This window comes from Neopsephotus bourkii, unplaced genomic scaffold (assembly GCF_033783945.1).
Source record: "Neopsephotus bourkii isolate Nb327-2 ecotype Australia unplaced genomic scaffold, CSIRO-AGI_Nbou_v1 NB_230, whole genome shotgun sequence".
Classification (NCBI taxonomy): domain Eukaryota; kingdom Metazoa; phylum Chordata; class Aves; order Psittaciformes; family Psittacidae; genus Neopsephotus; species Neopsephotus bourkii.
Genome location: NW_026900740.1, coordinates 123,170 through 138,206, shown reverse-complemented (window position 1 = coordinate 138,206; position 15,037 = coordinate 123,170). Strand labels below are relative to the sequence as shown.

General features: G+C 35.5%; 1 protein-coding gene and 1 long non-coding RNA gene across 2 annotated transcripts in view; one reads left to right on the top strand and one right to left on the bottom strand.

The window, feature by feature from the left end:
• Positions 1-431: 431 nt before the first annotated feature.
• KNTC1 (kinetochore associated 1) overlaps positions 432-15,037 on the top strand; it is a 35,781-nt gene continuing 21,175 nt past the window's right edge. Inside the window, exons 1-30 of the mRNA XM_061344598.1 lie at positions 432-569; positions 674-794; positions 1,212-1,327; positions 1,656-1,728; positions 2,652-2,729; positions 3,235-3,269; positions 3,498-3,608; positions 4,381-4,474; positions 4,824-4,876; positions 5,164-5,276; positions 5,960-6,014; positions 6,241-6,339; positions 6,997-7,040; positions 7,135-7,200; positions 7,290-7,365; positions 7,967-8,092; positions 8,187-8,276; positions 8,796-8,861; positions 8,969-9,030; positions 9,418-9,529; positions 10,251-10,394; positions 10,587-10,643; positions 10,726-10,827; positions 11,333-11,449; positions 11,920-12,063; positions 12,271-12,369; positions 12,796-12,899; positions 13,066-13,171; positions 13,690-13,824; positions 14,637-14,756. Of these exons, the coding sequence (XP_061200582.1) occupies positions 438-569; positions 674-794; positions 1,212-1,327; positions 1,656-1,728; positions 2,652-2,729; positions 3,235-3,269; positions 3,498-3,608; positions 4,381-4,474; positions 4,824-4,876; positions 5,164-5,276; positions 5,960-6,014; positions 6,241-6,339; positions 6,997-7,040; positions 7,135-7,200; positions 7,290-7,365; positions 7,967-8,092; positions 8,187-8,276; positions 8,796-8,861; positions 8,969-9,030; positions 9,418-9,529; positions 10,251-10,394; positions 10,587-10,643; positions 10,726-10,827; positions 11,333-11,449; positions 11,920-12,063; positions 12,271-12,369; positions 12,796-12,899; positions 13,066-13,171; positions 13,690-13,824; positions 14,637-14,756 (2,850 nt within the window). The 5' untranslated portion in view covers positions 432-437. The remainder of the gene's footprint in view (positions 570-673; positions 795-1,211; positions 1,328-1,655; positions 1,729-2,651; positions 2,730-3,234; positions 3,270-3,497; positions 3,609-4,380; positions 4,475-4,823; positions 4,877-5,163; positions 5,277-5,959; positions 6,015-6,240; positions 6,340-6,996; positions 7,041-7,134; positions 7,201-7,289; positions 7,366-7,966; positions 8,093-8,186; positions 8,277-8,795; positions 8,862-8,968; positions 9,031-9,417; positions 9,530-10,250; positions 10,395-10,586; positions 10,644-10,725; positions 10,828-11,332; positions 11,450-11,919; positions 12,064-12,270; positions 12,370-12,795; positions 12,900-13,065; positions 13,172-13,689; positions 13,825-14,636; positions 14,757-15,037) is intronic.
• Positions 560-15,037, bottom strand: part of LOC133207569 (uncharacterized) — a 29,205-nt gene continuing 14,727 nt past the window's right edge. Inside the window, exons 2-3 of the long non-coding RNA XR_009724081.1 lie at positions 7,581-7,659; positions 560-819 (exon numbers count right to left, since the gene is read on the bottom strand). This is a non-coding gene — a long non-coding RNA (uncharacterized LOC133207569). The remainder of the gene's footprint in view (positions 820-7,580; positions 7,660-15,037) is intronic.

Genomic DNA, 15,037 nt, shown 5'->3' with positions numbered 1-15,037 from the left:
CGTAGCGCCACCCAGGGTTCCCGCCAATTTGAAAGCCTGAAGCCGCTGAGGGGATCGGCTGTGGTCTGTCACTGGCCGCGGGGCCGCGGTGAGGAGACGAAGGGGATGGCGGATGGTCGGTAGCTGTGGTAGGGGTGTCCGCGGCGTGCTGCTGAGCGTTCTCCAGCATGGGATCGCTTCAGCCTCGGGCGTGGAGCCTGTCCTGCCAAACTGCGTTTGGTCGGGCCCCCTGGGGACACGGGCTGGGAGCCACATTGCTGCTGCGACACTGTCGTTTCTAAACATGCAGTTTGCTTTTAGGAGGCTTATTGAACTGCCCTGCCTCCTAGGCGCTATTCATGATAGGATAATAAAATAAGTAACTTGTGTGTGGTCATGTAAATTTTTTAAAGCTTTCGCTTTACAGCGTATTCCTCATATGTTTATCGTAGGTAAAAATGTGGAATGATATTGAACTTCTTACAAATGATGACACGGGGAGTGAGCAGCTCCCTGTAGGTTTAGGACGTGAATGTGGAACTGCGTTGTATCAAGTGAATACCCTGCTTCAAATCACATCTTCAGAAAAGGTAGAATTCAAAGAGCTGTGTTTTTCTTAATAATTGCCAGGGCTTCTTTGTCACATTTTCAAAGGTGTTTCAGTTACTATATTTAGTGACCTTTTTTTTCTTAGGTCTCTGTTAATCCGCAGTTGTGTGCATTCAACTCAAGGGATGGCACTATTATTGTTGTTGACACATTAGTGGCACTTCTTGACAGTACAGGGCAGTCTCTCCTGATGCATGTTCAGTTTGGTAAGTTCATTCATTTGGAATTCATCTGGAAGTTAAAACTGACTTTCAGAATATGTGTGTTAGGTTTGTATGAGAAAATATACCAAGAATCTTCCCTATCTAACTCGCTTGGAAAAGGAATTATAATATTATGTAATTATATACTGTATTATAATAAATACATAAGTAATAAAAAGTGATTGCTGTTTCTGTATACAATAACTATTTCTGTACAGTTTAATGAGAATACTCACTAGCTTTTCACTGAAATGGGAATAATGGCTATCAAACCCACTCCCCCTATGCCCTTTTCTGTTTTAATCAAAATAAATACTTATGGGGAAATCTTGGGCACTGTCTAATTCCTGTGTTTTTCAAATATAAGTGCCTATTAATAAAAAACAGATCTTAATTGACATTTGCCATGGAACTTTTCAGATACTAATGTGGATGTTGTTGGCATGTGTCAAGAAGAGCAATTTCTTGTGGTCGGTGAGAGAAGTGGCAATTTCCACGTTATCCACATACCCTCAAAACAAACCTTGCTAACCAAGGTACAGTAATTTTTCTATTCCAATTTTGCGAAAAACCTTTGTTCTCTGAATTTCTTGAGCTATATTTATTTCCTTCCAAATATAAAAATATAAACATTCTTCCGATTCCAACATGCCTTCTAGCTTGAACAAACAAACAGATTAAAGCGACTCTTTTGCTCACAGCAGTAACAAATAAGGAAAATGTATTTAGGAATGGCATGTGTAAACAAGATTAAATTTCTTCATAAAAGAAAAAAGTTTAAACTGATGATCAGTATTTCCAATACATTTGTTCCAAATGAAGTACAGAATAGTTTAATTAGTCTTTTTGTTGATTCTATTTTAGATTTTGGTTGAAAAATCTTCAAGTGAAAGGACTTACTTAAATCTCTTTATTGAAAAAGATAATGCAGATGCAGGTAAGAATTTGATCCCCCCTCTTGTCTCAGTTTTTGTGATTTTGTCCTCCTGGGGAAAGAGACTACAAAATAAGTAGAATCATAGAATAGTTAGGGTTGGAAAGGAGCTTAAGATCATCTAGCTCCAATCCCCCTGCCATGGGCAGGGACATCTCACACTAAACCTTATCACCCAAGGCTCTGTCCAACCTGTCCTTGAACACCGCCATGGATGGAGCATTCACAACTTCCCTGGGCAGCCCATTCCAGTGCCTCACCACCCCTACAGTAAAGAACTTCTTCCTTAGATCAAATTCAAAACTTCCCCTGTTTCAGTTTTAACCCATTACCCCATGTCCTACCACTCCAGTCCATAGTGAAGAGTCCTTCTCCAAAGGGACTCTCTGTAGTAATTTTTTGTTTGTAGTAGTATCTGACTTCATAGTCAGATACAGCTTTACTTTGCACTGTACACATTAGGTATGTTTTCCCTAAATGTTTTTCTGTGAAGATACTTAGCTTGTTAATTGTTTTATGAATGTCATAGAAAACAAAAAACATTCAGAACTCAATACCTGTTTGAGACTGCTAAACGCTCAAAAAGGCAGCATTCCTTCTCTCTCCTATCAGACTTCAGATTTTTGGTAGTTCCTGTTCTATAAGCTTACAGTCTTGTTCTGTCACAATATAATGTATTTAAATGTAGTTTTGTCATGAAAACAGAATTTGCAGTCTTAATGGAAGCATACAAACGTCATAATTTCTAACAAAACTAAAATGTACAAACTTACTCTACTCTTTGTTGAAGGTGACAACAGTTTGGTTTAAAAATCATATGTTGGTCAGAGTTTCTTTTGTCAGTTATTTCACTGTCTTATTTATAACCAAGTAGTCTCTTTACTTGCTCTTTAAGTTTGAAACATTTGGATTCGATTTTTTTTTAGGTGTTTATCACATGTTCATTCTCACAAGCAATGGATTCTTCTGCATTATGTGTCTCCCACTTGCTAAAACACAGGAAGGTAGGATGATCTACAAACCACTTGAGATTTCCATTTGAGCATGAAGAACTGTATTAAAAAAAGCTTTTTCATGCATTTTTTCTAATGGGAATAAGATATAAACTTGGGATTTTCTATATGATCTCAGTTTGGTTTTAAGGGGAACCTCATATACTGTAATAAAGTTATTGTATTCCTCCAATAATTCCTTTAGCTTATGTTTTTCTGAGTCACTGCTTTAGGGAGAGTCCTGAATACTATGAAAGCAGAATTTTAAGACATAATCAGTCTTGGCTGTACTGAAGAATATTGGGAAACGTATAAGCAGAGTTATTAGTTAATTTTCTGTAACTCAATATTGTGATCAATAGAAATAAACCCTGTCAAAGAACCCAGCTAAAGTGTTTTTCAGTAGAGTCAGGTTAGGATTAAACTATCATAGATGAAGTTCAGGGGCTTTTTCTCAACTCTAAAAAAGTTAATTTAACTGATATTTTCTTTGTTTTGTTTTGGTTTTTTGATGTAGCACTTGACAAGATGGATATGATTACAGCAAAGAAAGTAAGAAAAACCTGGTAACTTGTAACATAGGTATTAAGTTCAGAGTTTAACAAAACTGCTCTGTAAGTTTCACCGAGTACTTACCAGTTTATTATCACAACTCAATTGTGATTATAATGTTTTCTATAAATGGAAAAAAAGCCTTGACCTGCTTACATCTACTGATTGTATAAACAACCTTTTTCCTTCCCCTTTTCTTTATTTTCCCTTCATCTTCCACCCCACAAGTTACAAGGACAGATAAAGACAGCTTTCATTTCCACAGAAGAATATCACAGCCTTGGCTGTCAGAATTTTGTGATAAGTAACTCAGTGAACAAAATCCATCTGATAGTTGGGGTAAGTAATATGAATGTGTTTGTAGCAATTGTTATGTGATCAGTGATGGTGGTTTTTGACCTGTAACAAAATTTATCTCTAGCTGGTTGGCAATTAACTTTTTGCACAAGGACTTTCTGTCTTTCATTTCCTTCACTGTAAATGTAAAGGTTACGAGTTGTGCAGTCTGTCTTTCTTGTAACTTGCTCTTTTATGATGGATGGGGGGGGAAATATTTTCACCCTGGTTGCATGGCCTTAGTAACTGTGTTTGTAGGCTGTGCAAGATAGTCTGAAGGACTTTGTCCTTCAGCTCACACACAAAGCTAGAATTTGTGAGTCTTCTAATGAAATTTACATTCCATTAAGGCTTGCCAAAATAACAATTAACATCCCAGTTCAACAAAGCCCTTAAGCATGAATTAAGTACAGAAACCCAAGTTCATGACTGAAGCCTGTTGAATTCAATGTGATTTTTCTCAGTAGGTTCAGTGTACATTTCGGGTTTTATGCCCTGTGAGAATCGAAAGGGGATATTTTGAAATATGGCATGTTCTTCAAAGACCCAAAAATGTTTAGGGGTGCTAACAATTACTGTAGTAAAGGTCAGTCTTGAGAAAGAAAAAAGGGTAAATTGAATATAAATAACTGAGTATATTCTACTGAACATCAGCATTCACCAGGAACAAAGTTTAAGTTGGTTTTGCAGCATTGCAAGTTAAAGGTCAATTACACAGCTGTCAATGGCCAAGTTTCTAACGTATAACCCCATTTTACTTTGACTTTACTAACAGGGTAGAGGTGATTATGTACTCTCCAAATGGGAGGTAGACACTACCAATAACTTGGTGTCTGTTCGAAGTTTTGCTGATTCAAGTCTGATCAAAGGTAAAGAAGAATTTGGTTTGTGTTTTGTTCTCAATAGGCAATTGTAGGATTCAGATTCAATTGCAGAAAATACTGAGACATTTTCAGTTATGTCACTGTTGTTAGTAAATATGCATATACCAAGTAGAACACTTCTTGTAAAGCGACAGCCAAACTGTGCCTCAAAATGGTTGAATTTAATTTAGATACCTAAATCACAACTCTGTTTAAGCTAAACTTTTCACAGTCTTAGGAATTTCCATGAGGTTAAACTTCTGTAGGTTTCCAGTACTTGGTTGTACATTTTAATACTTTTTTTCTTCAAATACTTAAAAAAAATACTAAATTTATGGGACTGGATGTTTTGTAGGTGCAGCAAAATTTCAAGTTCTTGACAACCGGCTGTTTGTTTTGGATACAGAGGTACATGTAATGATTGTGTTTATTCTTTATTTCACTGTTTAGTCTTTATTTCAGTGTTCTTTAACCAGCTTCTAAAAATAATTTTAAAGTAATAGCTTTAAAATATGTTTATATAAAATCAAGATGCTTATATTTACAGAGACTTTTGATCTTGCTTTTTAAATTCTACTCCTATGAAACGAGCTTAATGAATGGAATGACAAAGCTATGGAATGACAAAGCAGAAAACATGTCTTCTATGAAGAAAGTAGTAAATCCATATCTTTTTTTTTTTTTCCTTTATCTAGAATATCCTAAGCATGTGGGATGTTTATTCTCTTACTCTAATTTGGGATTGGCCTTTAATACATATTGAAGAGTTTCTTTTAAGTACAGAGTCAGATTCTTTGCCAGTCATATGGTAAGTAAAGCTTCATAGTACCAATTATGAAAATTGAAAAGTTACATGAAACGTGCCACAAACCCTTGATTTTCTGTGGCAGTGAATTTTTAGAAATCTTTGAAAGCTTTCTAGTTAGCAGGACAGAATAATTGCACTGTAGGTATCCTCATCTTTTTATTGTAGAAAAGAAAACCTTGTTGCTTTCTGCTTTTTCTTGGTTTATCTGTTGTTACTGCTAAGGAATCTTGCATGTAACCTGTGGCATTTAGGAAATGCTTGCCTAAAATAAGATATAGAATATGGCTTACAAGTCTGATGTTATAAAAAGGCTAGTCTGTCTTTTGGATAGATAAATAGTAAGATCTTCATTCTGCAGATGGAGAAGCCAAAATCTGGAGATGTGTGTACAATGCAAAAGAAATTAATGGCAGTTCAGATTAGAAGACTCTTGGCTCTTTCCATTGCTCTGTGCCAGTCTGTGAATCAGATCCATTTGAAAAGCTTAAAAATGTCAGAAGTTAAATGTATGTCCTCTAAATGCTAAAAGACTGTTATTTTTAGGTGCACTATAGGGTTTCAAAATGTACTAGCAGTTTCCATGGAGAACTAAATTTTCTAAACTCTGAAGTGAGAATCACAGCCTTAACATAAGATTTACACAGTAAATTTTGCTTTCTTTTTTTCTCTTTCTTGTTCCCTAGGCAAGGGCTTGCCAATGTTAAACTGATAGTCATGACAATACCAGATAACAAACAGGTATAATCACTTTGTCTGTGCTCTGTTCAACTGTTATACACTCATTGAAATAATAGGCCTATATAGGGATGCAACATCTAAAACTTCATTAAACTCTCAAGATGTAGAGATTATAAAACCTATGAACATAATGTCTTCCATCTGACTGTAAGAATAAAGAAATGATTCTGCAATCAGAGAGAAGAATTAAATTGACTTGTTTGTTTTCCCACCTTTTTTTTAATAGATAAGAAGTCTCATGGTTTTTGCATTGCCCACTATGCAACAGCTATATTCTTTGGAAGTGTCTATCGTTTCTTCACTTGTTCAAAGTGGGATTGGCACAGTAGGTTTCTATGTTTTGTTGTTGTTGCTCTTAGAAGAAATGTAATTGTCCTAATACGTAGAATTATTACACGGGGTACTATGTTATTCTCTTAGATTAGAACCAATTTGTGCCATAAACTACAGAAAAACTAAATAATGGTACAAAGATTAAATTATGTCCCCAAAGGCTGGAGAAAAAGATACAATATGTAGTAAACTGAACAGTCTATTGCAATGTTTTATACTATTGGCAATTGTTCTTGTGGCTGTTACAGCTAAAAACTATGAAGTTTTAAATTCTCCTAGTGTAGAGAAATGCTCTGGATTTATTTGGGATTTATTCTAAAAGATATGAGGATGGGTACAGTGCAACCTGCTTATAGTTGGTCAAAATGAGAGTGTAATTTTGAGAAGATGATTCACTCGTGCGGGCAGTGTCCTGATGGTAATTCAACTGGGATAACATAGTGGGTACCGTGTGTTCAGTTAAGGCCCTCAGACATTTTAGATAGTGGAAACTATCCAGGAAATAACATAACTCTTTAAAAAACCCAATACATTTATGAGAGAAGAGCAGTAGTTTGTTTCTAGATTAAGAAATGCTGCATTACAATTGAAGTTTCCTTATGACTGATTTCCCTTACCACCTAATGTTCTCTGTTATTGCACACTACAGGATACAATATACTTCTTGGAAGGTATTCATGGAAAACGCCAGATGTAAGATAATGTTTTGTTTCTTACTAGATCATTATTATGTTAAAATAGCAGATTATTTGTAGTTGATAAACTCATAGCTCCCTCTCATCCATAGACCCTCTGAAGGCCCAGTTTCTATTGTTGTGATGCGAAGTTTAACTGAAGCCTTACCAGAAAATAGGTACTGATTTCTGTCAATCGTTTTTTTTACTATTTTATTATTTATCTGTGGTTTGGCACTTCTATTTACGTAGTAAACTTCACCCCTAGGCTCAGTCGCTTACTTCATAAGCACAAATTCACTGAAGCAGAGACTTTTGCTCTTCAGTTTGGCCTAGATGTTGAGGTAAGTTGTCTGTTCTTGATAAATACTTTTGGACATTAATTAGTATAACTGAATTTATGGGTAAGGTTTTTGCCCTGTAGTCCAGCAGAAAGTATTAAAAATACTACAGATATAAGGGAATGTTACCTTACAAAGCAACTCGCTATACTTGACACTAGTTCAAAATTAGATGACTGCATGGTGAACTATGTTTTTATTTACAATAACTAACAAACCTTGCAATGAGAAGCGGTGCAGAAGCAAATCCTCTGATCAAAATGAGCACTGCTGGATCAGGAGAAGGCACGTTTGTCCCTGTAAGTAGCAAGAAATGGTGTTGCTAAAACACAGTCTGGCTTCATTAATTGATTTATTCAAATAATGAAATTTGAATGTTGCCTCTCCTTTTTTTGTTTTGTTTTAATGGTTAGCTGACGAGATTTAAAAAAGAGACACCACAATTGTTACTAATTGATAATCCATTTCTGTAATGAAATCATTCAATGTACACAGACACTGTATCTCAAAAATATGGTGAACGAATGTGGAGTTTTCAGTTGAAGACTGTCTGCTGAACACTCAACTGCATGAGACTGAAAACTGTTTATTTGTTTTTACACAGCTTGTATATAAAGTGAAAGCAAACACTATTTTAGAGAAACTGGCTTCAGCCTCTATTGGGAGTTACGGTCACGAGGTCTGGCTGGATCTTGTGAATGACGCCAAAGAAAACCTGCAAAAAATTCAGGTATGTTTTTTATTTCTACCCTCTTTCTCTAATTAAATAATTCAAATGATAAAAAAGTTTGGAACTAATTTCAATTGTGTTCTTATGCAAACAGGATAGCCAGTTTGTTGTGGATTACTGCATAAATGCTCCATGGCCACTGTATGAAACCACTCAAGAAATGTTGAACTACGCTAAAGTCAGAGTAAGGAGTTTTATTTGTTTGAATTGTTTATACTCGTCTATTCCTATTATGCTTCTGTACAGCTTGAGAAGGGGGACATCTGCAAACCAGTGACAGTCACTCACAAAGTAAATGCATTATAAATTGTATGTTACCAAACATGAAGAAGCAACAAGACTTGTTCTGGTCTTCTTGCTATTGCTTAAGGGCAAAAAAGAGCTTACAGTTTTATTTTCAGATCAGAAAGCAGGTTTTTGTTTTGAGTAGTAGTCTTTTTAAGTACCTTTTAAATACTAATTTTAGGACTAAAACCTTAACATATGTCACCTTTTTTGTTTTCATTATTTTAGTCTTTCCTGCCTTAACATGTATCTCTCATTCTGTTTGATATCTGTCTGATCCTGCATACATGTAGAAATCCAGCCAGTGTCTAACACTGTAAAATAAAGACTCCACTTTACAGAGTAAATTTGTAGTACTGTTTGGCATGTTCTGCATGTACCAAGTTGTCAGCCAAACCATTTCATGTCTTTGTTTCAGATCTTGAAGAAAGATGATAGAACCTTTGCTCCATCATCTGATGGGGCTCCAGTATCCATATCTGAGGTGAGGACAAAATTCTTGACTCTACAGTATTCTATGATAAGCAATTAACAATGCAGAGTTTTAAAGCCTGTCCAAACACTGACCTTAAATCACTTGTTTGCATTCAGGTATTGAGAGCTCAGGCAAGGCTTACAACTTTCTATGGAGCTTTTGGACTAGAGAAATTCAGGTTTGTTTCTGTTTGTGCATTAAGATTTGAAGTCAATTTAATTGTAAGGGTAATTGAAATTAAGGGGGGTGTTATTTTTTTAGTTTGGTTCATTAAAATTTAAATCCTTCCCTCTCTACTGTGGACTAGGGAGAATGCAGAGAGGTTGAGTCATCCTATACGTTGAAAACACGTATTATCTATTGCACATGGACTATCATGTATAGATTTTGGTTTTTTATTTAACACATATAGGAGGGGCTGTGATTTTATGCACATGGTCTCACATTGCTGTTCTCTCTTACAGTAAACAGTACTAGCTAGAAAAGGTTTGAGATTCTCCTCCCCAGCTTCTTTAATATTGACATATAACCATAACAGAGTTTCTTTCCCTCCTCTTACTTCTAGTGGCATTGCTTGGACAGAATTCTTGAATAGTGAAGACATTTTCAAGAATATCCTTTCTCAGCTAGAAGAAGGAAATTTATCTTGTGCACAGTACCTCTGGCTGCGGCACCAGGTGAGATAGCATAGACATCTCTTTGGTATTTATGGAGGATGTTAAGTCTCAAACTTTCCAGCTTTATTAAAGAGAATCAGACCAATGCATTACAAAACCGCTCCTCAAAGAAGCAAAGTTTTATGTCAGAATCTCATCTGTTACCATAATGATTACCTGTTCACATAGCTCCTTAGAAGGCTGAACTGCTTATTGATTTAGGAATAAACTGGTATTTCTGATGTCAGAATGCATATTTCTAGGTCTGAAGGACGACAGTTCTTTGATTTATTTTGTGGGGGTTGTAATCTTCCATTCACTTTATTGCAAGCACAGCTCTCAGGTTTTAAGTGGACATTTGCTGACTACCTTAAAATCCTTTAAAAATAATCATACAGACTACTTACTCTGAATGACACATTCATCATAGTGGCTATGGGTTATTATATTCTTTAGTGCAGGACTTTCAGGTCAGAACTATAGAACAAGTGCTAAAGTAATAGGACATGATCCTGCCACAGTAACTTGCAAAGAAATTGCTTCAATTGCCTTGTCTAAGCAGACCAAGCTCTAGCTATTCTGAATAGGGCTATTTTATTTTAATTCCTGTCGTGATTACTGGGATTTTTCTTTATATTTCTGGTATCTATCACATCTTCCTGTTAATGAAACAGCTTTACTAAATAACAGATAAAACAAATAGTTCCCTATATCTGAAACTGTTCTGGTTTTAATATTCTAGGCAGATTTTGAAAGCAACTTCAATGAAAAAATGCTGGAGAACTTGATTAATGCCATCCATTTCACTGTTCCTTTGAAGGAACTATGTTTGTGGCTTAAAAATGTTGTGATCCCTTTTTTAAGAAGAGTAGTGCCAACGGGACAGGTAAGGCTGAGATAATTTTGTAGTTAAACCTAAGACTTTTCTTTTTGAATGCCAGAACTTTGTTCCTCTTTTTTAAAGGGATTCTTTTAGCTACAGCTTAGATTTTTAGTTATTTCTTTTAAAACAAATTTCAAATGACAGATTTTGCTTTTATAGATAGTATAGCTCTACTTGTAACTGTGTTCTTTTCAGAAAATATTAGCAAAATGGCTGGAACAAGGCGCTCGAAACCTTGAATTAACTGATAAGGTAAGTAATTCTGCAGACACTTTGCATGTCTTGTATTTCTTTATGTATGATATAATTTTCTAATATCAATTATTTTGGACAGGCAAATTGGCCAGAAAATGGACTCCAAATGGCTGAGGTTTTTTTTACAAGTAGAAATCAAGGTGAAATGGGACTGACAATTTCTGGCCATTGGACTGTTTTGGTAAGAAATGTAGCAAATAGAAGGAATCCCTACTACGAGACTTCAGAATATATGCTCTGTGCTAGAGTTGGAGTGGATGACACTTAGATCACTACTGGTTTTGGTGAAGATTGATTTAATTCCATGGCACTTTCTTTCCAATCTTCTTGAGTTTAAAGATTAAAAAACTTAAATAAGAAACATGTCTCCTCTCCACTGAAGTTTTTAGTAAATTAATTACAATCACCATGTGTTACAGCCTGGAGAAACAGGTATTAAAATCAACCAGCTGTGAGTTTGTGAATACTGAATCTGTGCAACCATAATCAAATTATGTATGTTATGTATTCTAGGTGTACTGGCATTTCTAAGAGTAGTAGTAAGAACGTGGAGAAAGAAAAACTCAAGACTAACCAGCTGTGCATTTTAACTACTGGAAACATCGATATTCTATGTTAATAGTAATGTAATGATCTTGAAGATTGTAGCAATTCTTCTAACATGCCACTTCTAAACACTGTTTCAGAGATATGTTGACTGTGAAGAGGTGCATAGGTTAAAGAAGCTGGTAAATGATTTACAAGAACTAATAAAACTGTACAGAAAATACAACTGCAGGCTGGCACTCTCTGATTTTGAAAAGGTAATTCCAAATGTGCTCTTGAGTAGTGGATTGTTTTGGGAAGGAGAAAAATCTTGTAGCATGCAATTTAAAGTTGGGGTATTTAAAGCTTCTGATGGATTGCTTGGATAAACTTGCGTTCATAAACCACTAAGACTATTTGATATGTTATGGATATTAGAAATTTTGTTTCAACTGTGGGTATAAATACATAATGTGATAAGATATTATGAGAAGGTATGACTTAAACTCCACAATTTGCTCTAAATTACAGATCATGTAAGCATTAGCAAAAGAGAAATCAGAACCACAACTGAACAATGAGGGGCTTTAAGAAAGCTTTTATTTGAGCTAAAGAGGGATGCTAGTTCTTTAAATCATTCAACTGATTTCAGTAGATGCTGGATGTTGAATTATTTCTTAGAGATGTTAGTACATGATCCTTTACATATGTGATGTTCTAACATGGCACTGTTCCACTTGCTGCCCAGGAAAATGCAACTACTATTGTGTTTCGCATGTTTGATAAAATTTTGGCACCAGAGCTTGTTCCATCCATTTTGGAGAAGTTTATAAAACCCTACCTGTGTGAACATAATCTACAAAAGGATGAACTACTTCTCCAGTATATAAAGGTATCCAGATTCCCTTCCTTTTGAGGAAAGTTATTTAAGCAGGAGTAAGCTGAAAACAAATCTGATGGCCATTTTTGTTTACACTTGAATTTCAGGATCAGCTTACTCGTTTCAATGAACTTACTGATAGTTACTATTTTTGTATTTTAAAAGAATCTTATACCTTCTGAACTCAAATATGCTAATAATCTTTACCAAAATATACAGGATTTGCTAGAACGCTGTCGCACACGATCTACTTCAGTATTTGAAACTGCATGGGAGGCAAAGGCAATAGCTGTCATTGGCTGTATCTCTGACACAGATGTAAGTATGTTTTATGAAATAGGCATCATTGGCTGTGACACATCAGTTCAGACTGAAACAGATCATTTTTACATATGCACACTAGTGCATTTTTGCACGAGGAGGAGCAAATAGTATTTTTATTCTATTTTAGTAATCTCCCATGTGAAGTTCCTTGAGAATTTAATTGTAGTTTTGATATCAGCACATGGAAAACTCACCAACTTTCAAACATATGAAAGCTCTACAGTGTTGTTAACTACTATGAAGATTTTCTAATCTAACTTGACACATCGTACTATGATAATTAAAGCCCTTTCTGCAAAGTGGAAATGAGCAAGGAAATAAACTGCTTGCCTAAACGAATCAATCACATGGGAATAGTAATTCAACAGAATACCTTGTTAACCTATTTTGAAACATAAGCTTTTTATGTTCCTTCTATAGCTGAAGTTTGATGCAGTTCTACAGATAATGCACGGTGCTATGGTACCATGGAGTGCAGCAGTGGAGCAGCTGGTGAAACAGCATTTGGAAATGAATCATGTCAAGTAAGGCAGCACCCACAGTCTACACGTTGGACTCGTGTGTACTCTCAATTAGAATTCTGGTTTTTGGAGGGAGGATGGAGGAGAAATACTGTGTATCAAGTGTAGTATGATAATTAAATCACACAGCTGTAGCTAGTTAATTAGTAATAGTCTGATTTGTCCATAGAGTAAAGTTACTGCAGGAAAGTTACCGCTTGATGGAGATGAAGAAGCTTTTGCGAGCCTATGGGATAAGAGATACTAATCTTTTAAAGGACAAGCAGATGCTAATGGTAAGTCATCAGAATTACTCTTACCTCTATTAAACAAAATTCTCTATGCTTATCTGCATGTATTTTAATGGGGAATTAGAAGCCAGGCTTTTAAGTCTTAGCAGCTGATAGCTTCCACTTGTTATCAATATCCATTTTTCTTGTCCTGTTAGGACACATTTTTTGCCTGAAAGCCCACTATTTTTTTTAAGAATTAGCAGATTAGTTTAGCCCAACCTGATTAGTACAGCACTGGTAATAAAAAAACATCAGTATTTCTTCAAAAGTTTATTTCCATCCTGTGGAGCCAGTTGAGCCCCCGGAATGGTGAGAGTTCCCAGGATAATTCTCTTCCCCAAGGCTTATCTTCTCCCAGTTACGATCTAAGTCAAGTTTTCTCCAGATAAAAGTTTTAAACTTCTAGGTAACTTGCTTGGTACAAGCTATACAATGGCAATGCAGAAGTAGTGTGTGTAAATGAATTCCTTTGTCAACTGTACATCAACAAACTAATGTCCATATTTGTTCTCTTCTTGCAGAGACTAGCAAAATACATTCTTAAACAAGATACCCCTACTTGTTTGGAGGATGCTTTGAAAATTGTAGCAGCATATATGCTGCCCACTGTTGAAGTCTACATTCTGAGGATGATAGACCTGATTGACAGAGAAAGGGTACTAAAATACTTCATGTCAGTTCATTTCAATTTAAAGACACTTAGGCCTATTGTCCAAACAGGGACAACCTGTACTACTTTCTGGCATCATACACACTTTAAAAATTTTCTCTTTATTGCAATTCTGTTAATTGTACACACACCAGCCTACACTTAACATTGAAAATAAGACCTTTGTCAGAGTTTTAAACATCATGAGCCACCCTTCTTTTGTGGCAAAAGATGAAAATTATAACCCACAATATACAAGTTTGGAATTGAAGTGTCTACATGTTTTCACATACTGGTTTTGCCAGAGTTGTTTTAGGGCAAGTTGCTTTCTTTTGAACAAAATTAAAAAAAGAAAAAGGAAATATTCTTTCTTCTGAGAAATGCTTTCTTCTAGGGCAACAGCACCCCACAGGAGTACAGACCTGCCCCTTATAATATTGAGTGCACCTAAATGTTCATCTTCTAACAGTGTTGAATTACATTGATACCATAACTAGGAACATTTAACTTAGCTTGTTACATTATACTAGGTGTGATTACCTTTATACCCTGTGGTGGTCTCCAGTTATGTTATTGGAATCATTTTGACCTGAAGAGAAGGAGGCTTTTTGATTAAAAGAACCAGATTAACTCCCCTGCAAAATAGTGTTTTCATGTTAACATTTGTTCTGCCTTATTTGCACCTGGTATTATTGATAATCATAACCACTGCCTCAAAGCAAGGACATACACATAAATTAGCTTTTCCAAAAGCAAATACCTTTATTTTGATTATTTCTGGCTTACTTTTTGTTCTGTTTTTTTTCCTTCTCTCCTCAGGAAGAGGAATCTCTGACTTTGTTAAAATCTCTGACTCCTGCTGAAGCTGAGAAGGTTGCAGAGAGATTGACTCTATGGGGAACATTGGTATTGCAGAATAAAGTAGATAATGCTGAAGAGGTACTAAGTTATTTCACATCATGAAGTGTGTGCACAAGTTATTCTAAATAATCTTCTTAACTAGATGCTTAAAAAAGGTATGGGATGCAAATCTAAAACCTCTGTTTTCCAGCAAAAAGGAATGATGAACTGATCCTAATTTGAACAAAAGGTTGGACTAGGTCACCTTGAAGCCTCTTGAGTTTATTCAGATTTTATATACTATATAATTTTTTGTGTTATTTTTAAAGGTATCGCCACACACTGGCGTGGCCACCTGAATTCAATCCATAATTCATAAA